The 22,472-nt window shown below is 39.4% G+C and overlaps 1 protein-coding gene across 4 annotated transcripts; it reads right to left on the bottom strand.

The window, feature by feature from the left end:
- Window positions 1-568: 568 nt before the first annotated feature.
- On the bottom strand, window positions 569-21,946 carry N6AMT1 (N-6 adenine-specific DNA methyltransferase 1). 4 transcript variants are annotated; one of them, XM_047875600.1, is made up of 8 exons: window positions 21,796-21,946; window positions 19,753-19,839; window positions 17,696-17,786; window positions 17,242-17,340; window positions 13,626-13,709; window positions 10,716-10,857; window positions 9,542-9,662; window positions 569-1,893 (listed from the first exon to the last, which is right to left on the bottom strand). In XM_047875600.1, exons 1-7 carry the CDS (start codon window positions 21,927-21,929, stop codon window positions 9,544-9,546), a joined length of 756 nt encoding a protein of 251 aa, XP_047731556.1. In that variant the 5' UTR covers window positions 21,930-21,946; the 3' UTR covers window positions 569-1,893; window positions 9,542-9,543. The 4 variants fall into 4 exon arrangements, with proteins under 4 accessions (XP_047731556.1, XP_047731557.1, XP_047731555.1 ...); XM_047875601.1 differs by lacking the exon at window positions 569-1,893 and adding an exon at window positions 2,882-3,274; XM_047875599.1 differs by lacking the exon at window positions 569-1,893 and having other exon boundaries at window positions 8,789-9,662.
- Window positions 21,947-22,472: the final 526 nt, after the last annotated feature.

The raw sequence follows: 22,472 nt of genomic DNA, 5'->3' as shown, positions 1-22,472 counted from the left end.
TCAGGAGGTGTTTTTTCAGGGATTGTTACTTGCTCTCTGTTGTTGTGACTTTGGTTATTTTATTACCCTACTCGTAGTGATATTTTGGACCCTCCAGCAGGTGTGCTTTGATTTGTTCCTTGGAGTATCCCTGTAAAGGAAAACAGATAGACAAACAGGAGACAAAAACATGCAAACACACAAACAAATAACACAAACAAACAAATAAACAAAAACAAAAACCTAAAGACTAAAAACAAAAAAACCCCAAACACCGACTACAAGTAAAGAAGAGGGTGGAGGCGGTGCTGATGGAAGAGAACATACAAAGAGAGAAATGACAGGAGCGGGGGAGAAAAGAAAAAATAAACATTGACTAGGCAAAGAGACTAAAAGGCTTAATCCAGAGAGAGAGAAAGGAAAATAAAGAAGGAGGCGGGGAAAACGAAACGAAGATACAGTTACCCAGACAGAGAAACTCTACGGCTTGATTATTCCAGAGAGAAAGGCGCGTAAAGAAGGAGGTGTAGAACATGTGTCAAGACAACGGATTAAATATGTCTGTTTAGACAGACCAATAACCTGAGTAACCAGCCTAGGGGAGGGAAGAGGTAAGGAGGAGAAATGGGCGGGTGGGTGGGGGAGAATATAGCTGTATATCCAGAATTGACCTAGAGTTAATCCAGGCAATGCTGCGCCGCTGGTCGCTGGTCGGGAGGAGCTGTCCGCAGGGTCGGTGCCCCTCGGGTGGGTAAGCAGTTACCCAGTGCAAGGGGGCGTGGTTTGGTGTATTCTGAACCCACCTCTACTGTGGGTCCGGGAGTGATCCCTGAGGCCCCGCCTTGGTCGTGGTGGGGGGTGGGGGTGGGGAATGGAATGGTGATCCCCCGTCTCTTCTCCGTGGAGCCCACCCGGTGGACTCCGTTCGAGTCGTCCGCACTGCACTGTGCGGCGGGCGCAGATGGGTCGGTCCTTCTCGCTTGGCCAACTCCCCTGACCCCGCACTTGGCTAGGATTCAAAGTCCCGCTCCGTGCGCTCTGACGCTGGGAAAGCGCCTCTCAGTGCGGCGATGTGTGGCCCCGGCTGGCTTTGTCTGTGCTGCCACACTTCTGGGAGGACCGACTTCTCCTACTGCGGACTCAGAGCCGCTGCCCCCTCGAGCCCCCAGGGTGGCAGACGCAGGCAGTTCTGTGCTATCGCGCAGCCCTCCAGGGAGGGAACCGCTTTCTCCAGCTGTGGACCGAGCCCCTGACCAACCACCGCACCCAGGCCCAGCTCCCCTCCTCCCCAGGGGCCCGAACAGGGAGCCGGCCCCAGCCCGAAGAAAGCCCCCCAGTTAGAGATGGGATCCCTCTCAGCCTCAGTCCGAGGTCTCTCTCCTGGCCAGATAGGGTCCTGCACTTTCCCAGCCACTGTTTCTCTTCTTCCCTCTGTCTCTCTGCAAAGGGGGTCCCTCCACGCCGTGCCCATGCGGCCTTTTTTTATCTCCCCCAGTCTGCAGTTACCCACCTAAACTTTTTTCCAGCTTTCCCATTTTCTTCCTAGTAGATTCAGTCTCTTTTCCTCCCAGACTCTGGTGTTCAGAGTCCTTTGGCTTCTACACTTCTTTGAGAACATAGGAAGCATGGATTCCCCCTACTTCTCCACCGTGTTGGCCCCTCCTTACCTTAATGTCCTCTTAACTGGATTACATCTGCAGAGTCCCTCTTTCCAAATAAGATCGCACTGATAGGTTCTGGTTGGACATGAATTGGGAGCGGGGCGGGGGTGGGGGGGGTGGTGAGAACTGTTCAACCCAGTACAGTCAACTATTAATGTAGCTATCTCACCTTGTGGGTTTGTCTGATGTATCTTCCTCCATCCCTCTATTTCCAGTCTTAAAATGTACTTACACTTCAAGTCTTTTATCATCACTATAATTGAAATTAAAAAAAAATCAATCATAATATCTATTTACATAAATTACTTCCATTATTTGGATAATGGAGGTATTCTAAATTATATCACTTTATCTTTTTTTTTTCTTTAAAGATTTTATTTTCAAGTAATCTCTGCACCCAAGATGGGGCTCGAACTCACAACCCTGAGATCAAGAGTTGCATGCTGTACTGCCTGAGCCAGCCAGGCGCCCCCTATCACTTTACCTTTGGATTTGCCCCCTTTTCTAATTTGTTTTAATTAGGCTTTTTGCTTTCTAATTTGCTGCTTACTTGTCCTGTTTCTACTATTTTCATAGTTGCCCTTGAACTCTGACCATACTGTATTGGTTTCCTAGGGTTACTGGAACACATTACCACAACTTCAGTGATTTAGAACAACAGGTATTTACTCTCTCACGGTTCTGGAGGCCAGAAGTCTGAAATGGGTTTCTCTGGTCCAAGACCAAGGTGTCAGCAGGGCCTGACTCCCTTGGGAGGCTCTAGGGGAGAATCATTTCCTTGCCTTTTTTAGCTTCTCGAGCTCATTCCTTGCATTCCTTGGCTTGTGGTCCCTTGCTCCTTCTTCAAAGTCAGCAGCATGATCATAATACCCTCTCCTCTTTTGATTTAAAACCTCCCTCTTCCTGTCTTTTATAAGACACTTGTGATTCTACTCAGGGCCCATCTGGATAATCTAGGGTAATCTCCCCATCTCAAAATCCTTAATCATATCTGTGAAGTTCCTTTTGCCATATAAGGTAACATTCACAGGGCTCTAGGGATTAGAACATGGATATCTTGGGGGCTATTATTCAGCCTACCACACATGCATATCAAAATTAAGTCATATCTTTACCTCCTGAACAATAATACAAAGAGGACTTAGAATACTTTCACCCTTAACAGATGCCCTAGTTAATTTATATGCAACTGTTTTCAGTATTTTAGTTATTATTTTCAAACCACAGAAACCACACTATAATTATTAGTAGTATTTTATATAATGTTTGTTTGCATTTATATACATATTTTCCATTTTATTTGTCATCAGTAATTCTTCCATTTGAGACTTTTGGGATGTTTTTCCTTTCTCCTGATATACGTCTTTTAAAAGTTTATTGTAGATCTCTTGTTGGTAAACTCTGTCATTTTTATCTCTAAATATTACTTTTAAAAACCATTCATTTGTGGGGCACTTGGGTGGCTCAGTCAGTTAAGTGTCTGACTCTTAGTTCTGGTTCAGGTCATGACCCCAGAGTCGTGGGATCCAGCCCCCCCCCCCCCAACCCCCCATTGGGTTTTGTGATGACAGCACCAGCCTGCTTGAGATTCTCTCTCTCCTTCAGTCTCTCTCCCCCGCTTGTGCGTACTCTCTCTAAAAACAAAACAAAAAAACAGCAACAACAAAACTAAACCTTCATTTATGCAAGTTTTGTTGGAACAAAATAGATAGACTGTTAGTCCCAACACTTTGAGGATGTTATCCCACTAGCCTCTGGCTTTCATTTGTTGTGAGGATGTTCAAGAGATCTGTTGTTACTTTATAGTTTCTTTGTAGCAGTGTTGGCAAACATATTAAAGGGACAAATAGTAAATACTTTGTGGTTTGTGGGCCATATGGTTTCTGGGGTCTAAGCTGTAACTACTCAATTCTGTCACTTGAGGCCAAAGCAGCCCCACCCAACACATAAGTGAACTGGCATGGCTGTGTTCTAATATCTTAGTGATGAAAATGTTTGCCAGCCCCTGCTGGAGAGTGAGTTATACCTTCCCTTTGAGTAAAGCCTTTTTTTTAAATGTTAATTTTTTATTTTTGAGAGAGAGAGAGAGAGAGAGAGAGAGAGAGAGAGAGAAACAGAGAGAGAGAGAGAGAGAAACAGCATGCAAGCAGGGGAGGGGCAGGGAGAGACGGAGACACAGAATCTGAAGCAGTCTCCAGGCTCTGAGCTGTCAGCACAGAGCCCAACGCAGGGCTCAAATTCATGAACCACGAGATTATGACCTAAACCGAAATCAGACACTTTACCAACTGAGCTATCCAGGCATCCATCCCTCCTTGATTACCTTTTAAGAGCTCTTTGCCTTTGATGTTTTGAAATGTCACTGCTATATGTCTAGCATATTTTCTTTTTGTTTGTGCTTCTAGAATCTATCTTCTTTTTTAAAAGTCAATTCTGGAAAAATATTACCCATGATCTTTCCAAATATTGCCTTTCTTACATACTTTTCGGGACTCTTGTTTTGCCAGACCTTTTCATTCTATCCTTCATAATCATTATTGCTCCTTCATATTTTCCTTTGGTCTCTGTGGGTGGCACTATATGAATTTTTCTCCAGTTCACTAATTCTATTTTTAGCTATTTATGCTGTCCATGGTGGGTTTTGATTTTAGGAATTCTGCTTCTCATTTTTAGAAAATAACTTCTGGAAAAACTGTTCTTATTTAAGATAAGATAAACTTGTTGGTATATATTTATCAGAAAATGCAAACGCATGTGCACTGGAAGATACAAATGTGGTCACAGCAGAAAAAAAGTAGAAGGAATCCAAATGTTCAACAGTAGAATAGATAAATTTTGATATAGTCATATGATAGAAATAATAAGGATGAATATACAAAAAATGAAAATGAACAAATCATTGCCATAGACAACTGCATAGAAGAATCTCATAAAAACACTATTGACTGAAAGAATTCATGACTCATGGACATAGGTTCAAAGGAGGAAGACCTAATCTATAGTATAAGGAACGTAACAGAATTCTAAGATGGCCTGCAAAGTTCACTCCCACTGCTGTACATGCACTGTTATCCCCCCGCTCTGACTGTGGGTAGGACTTGTGGATACAACTTGATTTCTCCCCTGTCATTACGTTACATTAAATGGCAATGGCAAAAAAATTTTGCAGTTGTAATTAAGGTCACTCAACAGTGGAGTATGAATTAATTAATTTTTTTTTTTTTCAACGTTTATTTATTTTTGGGACAGAGAGAGACAGAGCATGAACGGGGGAGGGGCAGAGAGAGAGGGAGACACAGAATCGAAACAGGCTCCAGGCTCTGAGCCATCGGCCCAGAGCCCGACGCGGGGCTCGAACTCACGGACCGCGAGATCGTGACCTGGCTGAAGTCGGATGCTTAACCGACTGCGCCACCCAGGCGCCCCTGAATTAATTAATTAAAAGGAACATTGGAGTGCCTGGGTGGCACAGTCGGTTAAGCATCTGACTTCAGCTCAGGTCATGATCTTGCAGTTTGTGGGTTTAAGCCCCGCGTGCGGCTCTGTGCTGACAGCTCAGAGCCTGGAGCCTGCTTCAGATTCTCTGTCCCCCTATCTCCCTGCCCTTCCTCCACTCATGCTCTGTCTCTTGCTCTTTTAAAAATAAACATAAAAAAAATAAAAGGGGGGTGCCTGGGTGGCTCAGTCAGTTGAATGTCCGACTCCAGCTCAGATCGTGATCTCACAGTTCATGAGTTTGAGCTCCGCATCGGGCTCTGTGCTGATAGCTCAGAGCCTGGAGCCTGTTTGGGATTCTGTGCCTCCCTCTCTGCACCCACCCACTGCCCCCCATGCTCTTTCTCAAAATTAAATAAACATAAAAAATTTTTAAAAAAATAAAAGGAAGATTATATTGGGTGAACTTGTCCTATCCAGGTGAGCCCTTTAAAAGGGCCTTTAGGCCCTCATGTAGTTTTGAAGGTAGAGAAATTCTACTGCTGGCCATAAAGAAGTAGCCATTTTGTGAACTGTGGAGGTGATTATGGTACAAAGATCTGAGAGAAGCCTGTAGGTGAGAATTGTCCCTAGCAGACAGCCAGAAAACAGCAGCTTTAGTCCTATAACCACCTGAAAAAGGACCTTGAGCCCTGGATGAGATCATAGCCAGGACCAACACCTTTACTACAGCCTGGAGAGATTCTAAGCAGTGAATCCAGCTCACTATACTCACGGCCCTGACCCAAAGATACTGGGAGACAATACATTTGTGTTGTTTAACACCAACACCAGTAAAGTTACAGTCATCAGCTATGCAGAAATAAACTAACACAAAAAGCCAGACGATGGTTTCCCTTGGGGAAATCTCCCATTCATGACTGGGAATGAAATCTGGTGTAGCTTCTGGAATGCTGGTTATGTTCTGTTTCTTGATTTGGGTGTAGTATAAATGGATGTTGACTTTATAAAAATCCATCAAACTAGACACAACATATACAGTCTATAAGGTATGTTCCACCTCAATACAAAGTTTACATAAAAAGAAAAATGAAAACAGATGGATATAGACATTGGTATGTATTATTTTATATGTAAAGTAATTTTAGTGCATGTATGAATCAACTACACATAGGATGATTTACATTTATTCATAAGGGTTCCTAACATGGCTATATTTCTCTTCATCTGTTCCTGAGTCATTTCAGTCCTGTCCTAATTTTTCTTTTTTCAGTCCTGTCTCAATTTGTATTCCTTTTTCTCCCCAGAAAAAGGAATGAGGGAAAGTATGAGGGAAAAAGAAAAAAAAAAAAGAACTACAACTAAATTTTGGAATGGAATATTAACAGTTTTAAAATACACTGTGTATTTTGGGTGAGTATAAATTAACGCTAATGCACTTCCATGTCTCTATTTCTCATTTTTAAAAGTTGACTTCAATTTGTTCTTTCCAAACAGTATCTTCTTGTGAGCTTTTCTTTGATTATGTTAACTCTTTAAACACGTCAAACATTCCACAATCTGAACGTAACAATTCCACTGTTTATATTCCTTAGGTGTCCAATTCTGTTAATTTTTCCTTCTGTTCTCATTGATTGTAGCTTCTCCATGATCAACAGTTTAGATCATTTTAATGTTAGTTTTTTCACGTTAATGTTGCCGCCTCATATAGATATGAATTAAATCCTACAGCAGAGGGTAGCACAGACCCAGGGTCTGATTTCTCATAGATTATTACTGTTTTTCTTTTCATTCAAGGTACTAAGTTTTTTTTTTGTTGCTTCCCTTGGGCCAAATGATGCGGTTTTACAGGTCCTCTTTTTTCCTGTATTTAACAGCTCTTTTTAACACAAAAAGAGCTGGATTTGCAACTCTCCTCCTGAAGGCTCAGGGCCATGGTTCTTACTGACCACCAGGACGTAGCATCCACTTTTCACACTAGTATTGCTTTCTCTTGTTTGTAGAAATGCAGGTATTTCCCTGTCTTTAATTATTGTATTAGTCTCCTAGTCACCATGACCCTAGGAGAAATGTATTTTCTCACAGTTCTGGAGCCTGGAAGTCCCAGAGCAAAGCACCGGCAGGTTGGGTTTCTTCCGCAGTCTTTCTCCTCGGCTTGCAGACAGCTACCTTCTCACTGCATCTTGTAGGGTTTTGTTCTGTGTCCAAGCACCAACCACTGCCTGCCCCGGTGTCTCCATGTCCCTACCAGCCCCCACCCCCCACCCTGGTGTCTCCATGTCCGGATTTCCTCTTCTTATAGGAACCCCAGCCAGACTGGATCAGGGCCCATCCTAACAGCCTCATTTAACCGTAATAACCTCTTTAAGGCCCCGTCTCCAAACACAGTCACATTCTGAAGTACTGGGGCCTAGAATGTCAACATATGAATTTTGGGGAGACACAATTTACTCCATAACAACTATACAAGTGAGGTTTTGGAGTTTTTGAAGTTATTTCTATGTTTCTAATTTAAGCTGACAGAAGTCCTCTATGCTAATTTTAAAGTGTTTCAAACATTATCTGAAAATATTCAAGACCCCACTCCCCAAGCTCACAATAAAGTTCTAATCTTTTCATAACCTTTTTTTTCCCCCTGGGATACAAGAGATTGGCTGTAAGATTTCAGATGGCACTATTTCTGGGAAGGAGAACAGATTTTTAGATATTAGTTTTAAGTAAATACTAATTTTGGCATCTTTGCTGCTTTCAGCACAAGCAAATGGAAAGAAAGCATCTGGGAATCTGACCTGTGTCTAAGTGCTGCCATACTGGCCTGACCCTTCACTACTGAGCTTCTTTGAACAAGTTATTTAACCTTTCTGAACATCAAAGGTAATTTCACTCCTTCTGTGGATTGTCCTAAGGATTAAATAAGAATGCTATTTAAAACAGTAGTTCTAAAATTTGGTGGGCTACCTTAAGTAACAGGGGGAAGCACATTTTAAATGGTACAGGTTTTGGGTCTGCTCAGCAGAGGGTTCCACGGGTCTGTGGTGGGGTTCAGGAATTTATAATCTTAAAAAGCTTCTCCAAGTGATGCTAAACGTAGCCGAATTAAAAATTAATTCTAGATTCTGCTCACTCAGATCCTATAGTCCTGTTCTTTGATTTTGATAAATATTATTTTAAATGGTATAGAAGTTATGGAAGAAGAGGTTCCTAAACTTAGTAAAGGTAATTTGACATTTCCTAAAAGATGCATGTCAGTTTTTAAATTTTGTTTTCATGTTTTTATTTATTTTTGAGAGGCAGAGCCTGAGCAGGGGAGGGGCAGAGAGAGAGAGAGAGAGAGAGAGAGAGAGAGAGAGAGACAGAATCCAAAGCAGGCTCCAGGCTCTGAGCTGTCAGCACAGAGCCCGATGTGGGGCTTGGACACACGGGCCATGAGATCATGACCTGAGCCAAAGTCGGGCGCTTATCCGGCTGAGCCACCCAGGCACCCCTTTGTCAGCTTTTAAAAGTGTGATTAACCTAAGAGTTGTGAGTTTGTTTATATACAACTCTCCTTGATCTAAGAAAAAATGTATAGCAGTTTGCAAGATATATGCAAGAAGAAGATAGAAGTATATGACAAAAGCATAAAAGGTAGGAAAAATCTGACCAGTGAGAAACATGGAGGCTGGAGGCGTTCTAAATAATAGAAATAGAATGGAGACAATGAGCAAGTGAAAGTAAATTAAAAAAATTTTTAATAATGAAAACCTTCTTAAAATTATACAAGTAACTGGGGTTGTGCAAATAACCCATAAAAGAGTGAAAGTCCCTCTGTTCCTTCCTGCCATTTCCCTTCTGAGACTTTTTTTTTTTTTTTTTTTTAAGAGCATGTGAGCAGCGGGGAAGGGTAGAGGGAGGCAAGAGAATCTCAAGCAGGCTCCAGGCTCAGCACAGAACTCAACATGGGGCTCAACCCCATGATGCTGGGATCATGACCTGAGCCAAAATCAAGAACTAGACTCTCAACCAGCTGAGCCACCCAGGCTCCCCATGAGACTTACTTATATAGACATATAGACATGCCCTCTCTGTTGGTTTTTTTAAAATTATACATACAGGATAATACTGTTTTGTAATTTGCTCTTTTTCACTTGATGGTACATTATGAACCCCTTGAGGTTCAGTGCACACAAACCTAACTCATGTTTAGTGGCTGGATAGGTGACTCATGTTCAGGTTTTATATGTAAAATACACATAATATATCTTGGATATGCATTTACTTGCACTTATGCAAAAATTTCCATAGACTTGATTCCTGGGTAAAAGGGAATGCTATATCCTTCTACCTTCTTCTATATAACCTGACAATTCTATACTTGTTAACCAAGAAATGACTTCAGTTTCACAACATGCTGAATATATTCCGCTTCTCTCTCTCCATATATTCATACATACATTCAACATCATCTATATTATCAATATACGCACATTCAGCACAATACATGGCACTTGGTGAACTTCAGGACTGAGAGAGCTTCTCGGCCTGCTTGCCTGGAAAGTGCCACAGTCCCTTGTAGACCCTTTGTTGTCATTGTTTTCAAAATTTCTTCTAAAATGAAAATTAAAACAAAAGGTAAAATCCAATTAAAACCATCTGGTGAAGACGGTATGATCACTAAACAGTTTAATAAGATGATAAAGACAGACAATGATTTACAAGTTCTACTCATCTGCGAAAACAATGTATTCCAAGTAAATTTCTATTAAAATGGACTTGAGTCAGATGGGAGCACTCTGTATTTTCAAGGTGTCGCTGAGAGTCTCAATCAGACTGAAAGGCCCTGCCCTGCAGTGGAAGCTACTCCGAACTCAACAGAAACATGAACTACACTTGTCATTACAGCAAGTGATTTGTTCAGCTGCTTGGCTCCAATCTTGGCCTCACACGCTTCCTCTGGGATGAAAAAAGTCAGTGAAGGTGGGCAAATGTATAGTGACAGTACACAGTGGAAGGAAGTAGCTTATCTCTTTGGGCACATTGAAAAAAGCAACATCTTCCCTTTTGTAAATAAATAATACTAAAGACTGAGTTAAGAAAATGGAGCTACAAACAAACTGAAACAAAACTTAGTCATCATGATGTGATTTAAGGGGCTGAGAACATAAGGTAAAGATAAAAATCAAACTTGTGTACAGAAAGAGAAGAAGGACTCAGGTCAGTTTAGTTACACAGTAATCTAACCAAGATCTCAACATCCATACCATGAGATAGCTTTCATGATGGAACTTCACCTGAACTGAACATTACGTGGCACAACTTGTCAAGGGCATGAAGATTACAAGGGGGAGACAAAATTCAAAATATTCAGGATGAGGTGTTAAAAGAATAAATTACAGATTTTGTGTCTGAATATTAATTTATTAATTGGGGGGAAAATGGCGCCCCCCCTTAAAAAAAAAACAACAGTACTTTCTAAAACCAAGAAAAACTATCTCTTAAAAATCTCTCTCTTCTTTCAAGATGAATGTTGTGTTTGTATGAGCTGTTGTCAGTGATTATATTGACAATATTTCAGGTTACTTTATAAATTATACTCTTTAACATGATTAAATTACGATTTCAGCAAAGTCAGTGGTTAAAAGATAAGCTGGTCTGTATTACCTGGATTATTTTCTTTAATGGTAACTAAATAGAATAATCCTCTTGGTGACAGAAGATCTGCAGCCAGTGGGAAGAACCTGTCCATGACTTCTCGACCATTTCTGCCACCGGCCCAAGCAGCCTCTACTCCGTGACTTCCCACCTGTGAGCATTTAAAAAAGACTTTTGTATCTATTCATTTAGAATCATTTAGAATCACAAACAGAATCTTTTTGACAAGGAACATTTACCAAACAAATACTGTATACACTGTATTTTACTGCTGTCCAGGAGGCAGTAAAGTTGAATCTGAGCCCCACCATTTCCTAGCCATGTGATCTTATGTAAATTTGTAATTTTTATGAGTTTCCTCCCTTATCTATAAAACCAGGAAAACAATAGTTTCAACAGTAAAATTATAAAAATTATTTTTTTCCATTTTTAGGAATAACTGAAGAAATATATTTAAAGTTTGAAAACAGGGCCCTGTACATATCAAGTGCTTAGTAATAGCTGTTACTATTTCTGCAATGCTTATGTTGATAGACATAGGTAATTCTTGTACTTAATATAGAACAATCAGGAAGAAACTAAAAGAGAGATCCTATATTATAAAATATCTACTTTGCAGGAAGTTAGTTTCAAAATGCCCCACTGCATCTGGCTCTTTTCTAGATTAAAGTATGAATCGTATAGACTTTTTTAAGGAATCCATTTAATATATAAAGGCTCACCAAAGCATTTTCTTCCTGTAACAATCTAATTCTATTATAGAAGCAAAACCCGTGAGAGTTCATACAGTATTAAAAATCTTTAGGTTCTTATTGTATATTGTTTCAAAACTAAAGAATTCAAAAAATATTTTAACCCTATTATTTTCTTTCCATATCTATAGTTTAAATTAATTGTATAAATCATGCCTGTTGCTCTTATTCATATAAAATGGCATGTTTCTCCATTAAAATACATTTCTTTATGCCTGTAACTATATACATATATTATTTTGTAAATAAGGGAAATATGTTCATATACCTGCCTTAGAAAGAACTGCACTTTCCCCTTTTACTGTTTTGCTGGTCTGTTCCTCCCTCATCTTATATACACACGTTTTTCCTTTTTGTCCATGTTTTACAAAGACAGGATTATGTTCTACATTCTTGCACCCTATCTTGCTTTTGTCAATCATCAACACTTTATGGAGAGCTCTTCATGTGATCAGGTATGGTTCTAATTTACTCTTTTAATGGCTGTCTACGATTTTATAATGGAAAAGTTAGCATATCTTAATGTAGCTATTGATGGGCAGCCAAAGTGTTCATTTACTTACTTTTTTTTGTATCTAATTTAAATTATTCCCATATCTACCATACACTTCTCAATACAATTTCCACAAAGTTAATCATATTGGGAAATTTATCAGTTCCTTCCTCCTGGAGATGTCCCCTTCCTGGCATTCCTAGAATCACCTCTTTTTCTGGGGCTCGTGTGTTCCTCTTCCTTGGTTTACCCCCTTATTTTGGTGGAGCCCATTCCCTGGACGTTTTATCAGGTAAAGTGGTCTGTGGACAGAGTGCATGGTGAATGACAGGTTGTGCCAAGCCTGTCTCCTGTCATTCTCTTCCAGAATGGACCAGGATCTCTCTGTGCTAGACCCTGTTCATACGCCTCCCCAGGGATGCTCAGCCAGGTGTATCTGCTTGCATTAGAAATGCTCCTACAGGAAGGTCTCCTGGCACCAGGCACATTCTTAAGGCCACAAAGGGAGGGTTTCCACCTTTACAGGGAGGAGTCATGTTTGGTGGTCTGCTGTTTGCCTGCTACCTGAGCCTTGCCAGACCTGCTCCTGTTTCTTTAGAGCTCACAGGTACAAGCCAGAGGTTCCTAACCTCGTGTCTCTAGATATACTATTAAGCATAGCCAAAATTTTTTATAGACACAAACTATTATTTTTATATCTCCTGGATCTAACCTCTAAGTCTCTTATCTTTTACTTTCATGATTTCCTTCTTTTTATCTTCATGCTCTATGCACTGAAATCTTTCATCTGGTTTCCAGAACACTAATTCAGGTCTTCACGGAGACCATATTCTCTTTTAATTCCTTTCCTAAGGTTTTATTTTGTAAAATATGTTTTTAGGCTCCAGGAGATCTTCGTTGTGCACTGTGATTCTGCTCCCCAGCTAATAGCTCAGCTCACGGGAATTATGACACTAGCTCTCTCTGTTGGGACTGCAAAATAGCCCAAGGTGCTGTCTACACTCAATTATCTGTATGTCCCAGCAGCTGTAAGGCTCAGGAGAAGCAAGTACGTAGCTCAGTCATGGGAATGTGGAAGAAAGGAAGCCTGTTTGCATCCCCATGTTTCCAGAATCTCCTCTGCATTCACAGTCTTGCCAGAAATTTGTAGACCATGATTTCGTTAAGCTAGCCTTAGTCCATTACTAAACTTTGTCTGCCTTGACCATTCTCTCTTTAAATTGGGAAATGGTTGATTTACCTCTTCATTATTGAAGATTTTCCAAATCATCTGTTCCAAGATGATTTCTTTTCCCTACCTGAAATAAGAATCCTCCCTCACCACCTGTGAAAGGAGGAAAACTGAGACTTTCAGAAATAATTACTATATGAATTTAAGGATGATTAGAAATGCTCTTTTGCAAATTTGCCATTTGTGATAAAAGACACACATGAGCAAATTTAAACACATGGCCTGATTTCAATGGGAATTTTAAGGATGAATATGGGTCACTATATTTCATTAGTTTTAGATTCCTTTCCTACGTCTCCCGACATACTCAATTATTGACAATTGTGAGTAATCGGAGCAGTCTGTGTTAATCAGCAGTTGACTAATGTCATAATGAAGTTCATTTGATTTTATAAAGAAAATAGCTGAAAACATTAATAATTAAATTTTGTTCCACGTCTTACCTCTTCAGGTGGAGTCACTACATAGGGGGGATTAAACACCAGAAGATCAACTTTTTCCTTCAATCTTGGTAGCAAGCCTTTGACCTAAATGTTCAATAGTCAGAATGTTAAGCTGGACTCGGAATTAAAACAGATAAATAAATATATCTTTAAAAATACTCTCCTCCCATGTAGAGAAAAATGTGTGAGAGGGCCAAAAATGTAGACAGAGATAGAGATAAATATTTTTACATTTTCATTCATGCATATAAAGATTATATGCATTTACCTAAAAATATGAAATTAAACTACTTATCAGAATGAACAGAAAATGTTCAAGAAAGCCTATTTTTCAACAGCTAATGCTTACACACTGGGTTCACTTTTAGAAGATTAAATAAGAAAGTGAGCACTCCTATGTTCTACATAGATATGCACACACTTTAAGGCTATAGCTGTAACTTAAACATTTTCTATCATCGAGGTGTAATGTATTATATATATATATATATATATATATATATATATATATTTACTTTCTACTTCTTTAATGACTCATAAATGTATTGGCTGGAACAATTAGAGACCAAAGAAAAGACTGAAACGAGTGGAAGAGACACTGAAAACATTAATTGTTTGGCATTTTGTAAATCTTTAAACTGGGTTCCAATTTTCTGTGAAACCGCAATAAAAATGTCTTTTTTTTTTTTTAATAAAAATGTCTTTTTAGGGTATTTTTCAGGGTAAGATGTGATTTAAAGTCTTCTTCCTTTGACTCCTCTGATGATTGAATTAAGTAAGTATTTAAAAAAAATCGTGTCTGGTCGTGTCACCCTGCACCTTCACAGGCACAGTAAAGTGAAAACACGGTATCTGGGTGGGTTCTCACCTCTAAAGCCATTTCCTTCAATTATCACTTTGTACAGACTCTCACCCATGACTTCTGAGGTTGTTTCTTGAGATGGAATAGCTCAGGTACTTCACGGCAGTGTCCAAAGTGTTAGCTCTCTTATTAACATTCTTGCAATTTCCCCATTTATGCACACGCGCTTACCATTTTTTACTATTTTTCTTTAAATGGGCTTTTTTTTGTTGTTAAATAAATTTGCTGTAAAGCGAAATCACTATTAATTTCTGGAAATAGAAATGACTACAAGGATAAATGAGATAAGAATTAAAAAAAAAATTACAGTTAATCATTACTGTTGCCAGGCTGAGAGTGACCCAAGCCATCTGTCTCTATTAGAGAGACATCTGTAAGTGTTTAAAAGGTGTTAAATAACAACAACAAACTGAGACCTTCTCCTGGATGTAATCACAATGGCTGAAAGAGAATTAAAGAGGAAACAGCTTTGACATTATATGATTCAAAGTTATTTACAACTCAGCCATACCTTCTAATGTTGGGCACATCACTGGCCTATTATTTACATACATTATGAAACACTGCCTTAGAGCTTCCATTTTACCCTGTTTCTAAAAGAAATACTACTTTTATCATTTTTAAGCCTGTTAACTATGTAGTTCAAAGAGAATACTGGAACAGTGTCTTTGAGGAGATGTTGTAAGGTAACTTTTTTTTCTCCATTCTTTTCAAAAGAGAAAAGTGCCATTTTTGAGGAAAGTAATGAAGATGCATCCTTGTCTGCAAGTAGAAGATGACTAAGGTTAATCTGCTGTTCCCTTTAGGAGCAACACTGGAGAGTGAGGAAATACAGCTGAAACAGCCGAGAGCTTTATTTTCAATTCCATAAAGAAATTAAGCTTCTCACATTGTAAAAAGAAGTCCGGAAGGTAATTTTCCAGAAATGTTCAGTAAGGAAACTAGAAAAGAATTTGCTTTGCAATTGTTTACAATGGCCCTGAGGTACTATATACTAATAATCATTGCAATACTGGATTTTAAATAAAGGAAAAAACTGATGGATTTAAATAAAGGAAACAACATGGAAAATAATGTAGTTTAAAAGAAAATGGATTTAAATGAGAAAATTACTGATATAAAGTCTAATCACAGGCATCCCTCACCTACTCATATTCAGCTTTTGTGTGGTCTCAGGGCATTAGAAAAGATCCAAGAACTGGGAAGTAAGCAAAGAGGCCTCTGACAAGAAGTTTTAAATCCGTATAGCAAAACATGTGCTATTTATTCATGAGAGGTACTTGTTCAGAGCCCCTGAACTCTTAGTTTAAATACAAGTCTAACTAAATCACTTGTTTGGTATTCTAGCACAGAGCACATGAAGAGAGAGAGGAAATGCCACTAACAGACAGCAGTAAAATAAGACAGCATAAAGCAGGTAAAAGGAGAAGATGAGGAGAGGAAATAAGAACTCAAATCTCTGCAGGCTATAGCCCCTCAGCGTGAAGGCAGAAACACCTGAATAAGCCTCTTTATCACAGCACAGGATGATAAATGATGTGCATATTAACGGCCCTGAGTCAGTAAAAGGTAGTTACGTTTAGTTTGTTTTAGGAATGTAAGGAAAGGCATACGATGTATTTGAAAAAGTCTTTCTTCTAAAACTAAAAACAGAAACAAAGCAAAAGTACTACTTTGTAAACAGGTAAGCTTAGTTACACAAAACAATGATTTTATTGTGATAATCTATGCCTAGTGTTCTGAATATAAACAAACGTAGAGTTTTGTATATTGATCATAATACCCATGTTCATGCTCACCTCTTCTTTCTTTGCCACACGTCAGCATGAAGAGCTGACTCCAGCATGGGCTACCACGAGCCATGTCCTGAAAGTTGTGAGACACCTACATTTAGATTCCCAAGATCTGGATTTAAATTCTGGATTTATCGGGGTGCCTGGGTGGCTCAGTCGGTTGAACGTCCAACTTCAGCTCAGGTCATGATATCGCGGTCTGTGAGTTCGAGCCCGGCATCAGTCTCTGTGCTGACGGCCCAGAGCCTGGAGCCTGCTTCGGATTCTGTGTCTCCCTCTCTCTCTGCTCTTCCCCGACTCATGCTCTCTCTCTCTCAAAAATAAATAAAGCTTAAAAAAAAAACACTTTTGGAGCACCTGGGTGGCTCAGTCGGTTAAGCGTCTGACTTCGGCTCAGGTCATGATCTCACAGTCTATGAGTTCAAGCCCCGCGTCGGGCTCTGTGCTGACAGCTCAAAGCCTGGAGCCTGCTTCAGATTCTGTGTCTCCCTCTCTCTCTGACCCTCCCCCATTCATGCTCTGTCTCTCTGTCTCAAAAATAAATAAAACATTAAAAAAAATTAAAAAAAAATAAATAAAAATTTAAAAAAACACTTTTTTTAAAATTCTGGATTTATCACTTTATTAGTTATGTGACTAAAAAATGAATCTCACCTCAGTTTCTACCTCTGTTTAAAAAAAAAGATATTCTGAATTTATTGTATCTCTAAAGTTTTATTATTATATCAAAAACATATTTAATACTAATTATGGACACATTAAAGAAACAAGTTAAAATTTTAAAGGGCAAAACCACCTCAGTGATCCCATGCAAATCACTGGGCCTAAACCAGTCGTCTCCATATTTCAATCCTTCTTGGCCATAGTGAGAGATTGAGAGATGGCATATGACCCAAGGTGATCTAAGCAATACTCATTCTGGGGCTTTTGTCAGACTAACTGAATAGAAAGAGCTTCTTACCATGAGGGGGGTTGGGGGTGGGTGGTGGCGAAGAAGCTGTTTGCTGAGGAATAAGATACGGACACACAAGTATCCTGTTACCATGAAATTAAAGACTACCTAGAAATAGAACCAATAGAGAGAGAAGGTCAGAGCTAAGAAAAAGATGCCTGTCTTATCATTTGAGTTCCTGGAGCCAGCTGTGCCTGAAGCCACCCACTCTTTTTACTTAAGTTTGTACTGGATTCTCTGTCACTTCTATCCAAAACATGACTGATCCATAAAAACCAGTAGAAATTCCCTTTGAACTGTGGACAAGATGGACTGCATCAATCAAGAATTTACTTTGAAAATGATGGGGTATACTATTTAGTGGATTAGAAGTTAATTATGACTCAAGCTTCTTTGACCTAAATCATCTTAACATTATTTGAAAAGGAAATGAACTATTATTAGACAAGGATTAACAGCTTACCAAGTCTGTAATCACTGGCTGAATGTGGACTTTGTTACAGTGTGCTGTCTCCAGAGTACAAGCTGCTGCCTCAGGGTTGATATCAGTGCACCTATAAACAGAAAAGAAAGAAAACTGTATCTTACATCCCGGAGGTACATCTATTACTGAAAAATTTTAAAATGTTCCACTGCTTTTACATAAAGCAAATATAGAAAAAAATGAAAATGATTTAATAATGGTGAATGAAAAGAACAAAGACTTGTCATATTAATGAAAAAGATTGTTATATTGACATAAATGTGCAAGAGTAGAAAAATATACATGCATACACATCTGAAGGAATTTATTAAGTTATGAATCCAGGAGCGTCTGTGTGGCTCTGTTGGTTTAAGTGTCTGATTCTTTCTTTTTTTTTTTTTTAATGTTTTATTTATTCTTGAGGGAGAGAGAGACCGAGCATGAGCGGGGATGGGGCACAGAGAGAGGGAGACACAGAATCTGAAGCAGGCTCCAGGCTCTGAGCTGTCAGCACAGAGCCCGACGCGGGGCTCGAACCCACGAACCGTGAGATCATGACCTGAGCCGAAGTCGGATGCTCAACCGACTGAGCCACCCAGGCACCCCAAGTGTCTGATTCTTAATACTGGTTCAGGTCATGATCTCATAGTTCGTGAGTTCAAGCGCTGTGTCAGGCTCTGCACTGGTAGTGTGGATCCTACTTGAGATTCTCTCTCTCTCTCTGCCCCTCCCCTGCTCTTTCTCTCTCTCAATATAAGTAAATAAACTTTAATAAATAAAACATCGAGGGGCGCCTGGGTGGCTCAGTCGGTTAAGCGACCGACTTCAGCTCAGGTCACGATCTCACCGTCCGTGAGTTTGAGCCCCGCGTTGGGCTCTGGGCTGATGGCTCAGAGCCTGGAGCCTGCTTCCGGTTCTGTGTCTCCCTCTCTCTCTGCCCCTCCCCCGTTCATGCTCTGTCTCTCTCTGTCTCAAAAATAAATACATGTTAAAAAAAAATTAAAATAAAATAAAATAAAACATTGAGATTGACGATGTAAAAATAAATTACGAATCCAATGAATACTATGCAGCCACCAAAAATGAAATATTTAAGATTAAAAAAAAAAGTTTATCTATTTATTTTGAGAGAGCGTGAGAGTGAGAGAGAGACAGAGAGAGAGAGAGAGAGAGAGAGAGAGAGAGAGAGAAGGCAGCAGAGGGGCAGAGAGAGAGGGAAAGAGGGGATCCCAAGCAGGCTCCATGCTTAACTTGACTTGGGGCTTGATCCCATGACCGTGAGATCAGGACCTGAGCTGAAATCAAGAGATGGATGTTCAATTAACTGAGTCACCCAGGTACCCCCCACAAAATGAAATTTAAAAGGAATTTTTGAAAAACATTCATGATACAATATTAAATGAAAAACATAGAAAATGAGGAAAAAAAGAAGGAAACACATTTGGACCATGATAAAATTTTGAAGTAATTTTTATTTTCTTCTTTATAGTTTCCATACTCTCAAATTTTCTTTTTTTTTTTTTTTAATTTTTTTTTTTAACGTTTATTTATTTTTGGGACAGAGAGAGACAGAGCATGAATGGGGGAGGGACAGAGAGAGAGGGAGACACAGAATTGGAAACAGGCTCCAGGCTCTGAGCCATCAGCCCAGAGCCTGACGCGGGGCTCGAACTCCCGGACCGTGAGATCGTGACCTGGCTGAAGTCGGACGCTTAACCGACTGCGCCACCCAGGCGCCCCTCAAATTTTCTTTAAAAATTTAAGTAGCTTTCTTTTTTTTCCAGTAATCAGACTGTTTACCTAAAAAAAAAATTCAAATTTAGAAATGACCTAAAATTGTTTTGTTGCTTCTATAATTATGTAGCATGATGGAACAGTTTTGAACATGCAGTTACAATTTTTAGGGAAGAATAATTTACAATGAGTCCTTACTACACTTAAATAGACCCTTTCAGATATATATTATTTATTTACAAAAATGATTCCATTCAAGTAGTCACACCCCTAGTGAATTTCTTAGCGGAGGATGTGGATAAATTTGATATACTTACACTTACATGTACAAGGCCTGAGGACCTATCAGAGAGGCTAGGAATGCAGATACCACTCCAGACCCTGACCCTACTTCAAGGCATATTTCCACTCTAAAAAAAGCAAAATAAAATAAATATTAGTGTAGTAAGATTAAAACACACATTACAGGAAATTACTCTCATCCTACTTTTAATGTGTATTTCTCCAGCATCATCAGTTGTCTGCACATATATGGAAATATAAAAAAAAAAAAGATAAACATGCTAATTTCTGACAACTGCTTTCTGCATATTTAGTGCTATTTAACTCAAAATTGGGGTGTGTAATTTGAGTTCATAATATAGATGGCTTTCAATTAATTTCTACAAAACATTACATAAAAACTGTGGAATAAAACTGAGGATTGAAAATATTAACATGAAAGACATCAGCCCTTCCCACAAGGAGCTTCTGGTTTAGTATTTCCTAAAATGACAGGGTCAGTGTTATTATAATATTTATTTATGAAAGAGGTTTTCTCTATCATTTAAAAGTACCTAACATTCATAAATTGATCAGCATATCCTAGGGAAAAAAAGTTCCCCCTTTCTACTAACAGATTTAGAGCAGCAAAGAAATTCCATATTTGCACAGCTATATGCTGAACCGGGAAAATACCAGAGTATCTGGTTTTAGAATATTAACAATAATCTTTAAAATGCTTCTGAATAAATTGTTATATTTTATCCTTCAATTGAATTTATTTCCCTATGATCTTATATATGCATCAAAAGCACCAATTATCGCCATCACAGAAATGGGTTTGATTAGACTTAGGGAGCCTTTCTAGCACCTAACTCCTCAAGTATCCAACAAAAAATGCTAGCTGCTTCTAACTTTTGGAACCGTCCACATCATCTGACAAACCTTTATTATTCTGTGGGAAGGTCTGTTGAATCTTACCAGGCGGCTTTTATTTGAAAATAACTATCATGGTTTCATAAACAATTAGAATTCCAAGACCAGAAGTAATCCCACTTTATAACAAAATCAACTTCTTTCACAGCATACTTTGCAATGCAATTTGTGCTTGTAAATCTTTCTGGGATATCTTGAGACTAAAAGACAAGTTATAAAAACAGTACTTTTCCGTTCTATATTCCAGTAAATCCAAAAGTTCCATCGTTTACAATGAAAAGCTAGTTTAATAAGAGTTGGGACATTTTATATCTGACCAGATTTAAGACAGATAAAGAAACACAATATAAATCTTTAAAGCCTAACAGCTGTTTCATCTTGAGAAAACCAATTTCAAGTCTTGATCTTTACATAAATCTAATTACTCAAATACCTTTCATTTAAAAAATTACAATATAGGTATTCATTTTTTAATGTTACTTAAAATTTATGGGGGCACTGCAACAAGCCAATTTTAATATTTATAAAGTGCTCTAGGAAAAATTCTATAGGCTGCTAGCTATGTAGCTATTTACATTTCTGACAATTAAATGAAAAATTAAGTTCTGCAGTCGCACTCGCCACATTTCAGGTGTTCGGTAGCCACACGTGGCTAACAGGCAACTGCTGCAGAGCATGCTCTTCAATGCGTTTAAAAATACTTCCCCAAGCCAGTATCTCACTTCATTTCATTTTTGTGCTCTTCCATTGCTCGAGGGTGCTTCTGTGTATTGAGTAAATTAAGTGCCGCACGGCTTTTAACATTTACTAAAAAATGTAATATTAAGCAATGTTGGTTTTTGGACGTGTCATAATATCGCTGCGCTCGGGGGCTTTGTGTTCTGCATAGTAACAGCTGGAAGGAAAAGATCCATCCTAGCGTGGTAGGGAGCTATGGAGCTCCAGAGACCAAAACAAATGGCAAAAGCAGACAGATCCCTGGCACGCTCATTACATGTATCTACAGGCAAATCCTTAATAACGGCGTTCTGGTCTCAGTGTTCGCCAAGTGGGCTGACACTGCCTCTTCTCCCGGCAGACAGCGTCGGTCCTTTCCTTGGCCCTCCTTCGCTACCGCCTCTCCAGGACGCCCGAGCCCTCTCCCGCTGGGACCCTCGCCCTCCTCGCACCCCATGAGCTCGGCCGCTGCCGCCTCGAGCGCGTCCAGCAGCAGGAACGTATCCTCCGCCGGCTCGTACACATTGCTGAAGGCGCCCCGGCCCACATGTCGGTGCAGCGGCGTCGGGAGACCCGGCGCCGCCATCTCGCTTCTCTCTCCGTCCCACGCGCATGCGCCAAAATTGCGCGTGCGCAAGCTCGGCAGTGGGGGGAGGGGCTTCGGAGGCGGAGAGGCAAATCGGGGCTTCTTTCTAGCAGTCTCTGTAAATGCTTTTGGAATTTGTAAGTGAACAGTTATATAATCTGCAACTGCTGATATTTGCTTTCTTATTTCGAGTATTTAAATTTGTTTCATTTTATGGATTAGCAGTTGATGCAGGGCATCCTCGATTGTTTTTGACTAAGGGGGGCGGTGGTTTTTTTTTTTTTTTCTACATTTGAAAGTTTTCTTCTGTTCTTGTTTGCAAAGAATTAAAAAAAGACATAATGGTTACTAAATTTTACCTTTGTTACATCAACTGAACACTTAAGCTTTTTTTCTCATTTAATTTTTTTACTGTTGTATATTATAAAAATGACCTTCCTGATGTTAAATCATACATGCACTCTTTTTATAAACCTCACTGAGGCAAGATGATTTTTCTTTTAATACCCTGCTGAATTTGGAATGCTTATAATCTAGCTCTGT

This window comes from Prionailurus viverrinus, chromosome C2 (genome assembly GCF_022837055.1).
Source record: "Prionailurus viverrinus isolate Anna chromosome C2, UM_Priviv_1.0, whole genome shotgun sequence".
In the NCBI taxonomy this organism is placed as follows: domain Eukaryota; kingdom Metazoa; phylum Chordata; class Mammalia; order Carnivora; family Felidae; genus Prionailurus; species Prionailurus viverrinus.
This window is presented reverse-complemented; position numbering and strand designations above follow the sequence as displayed.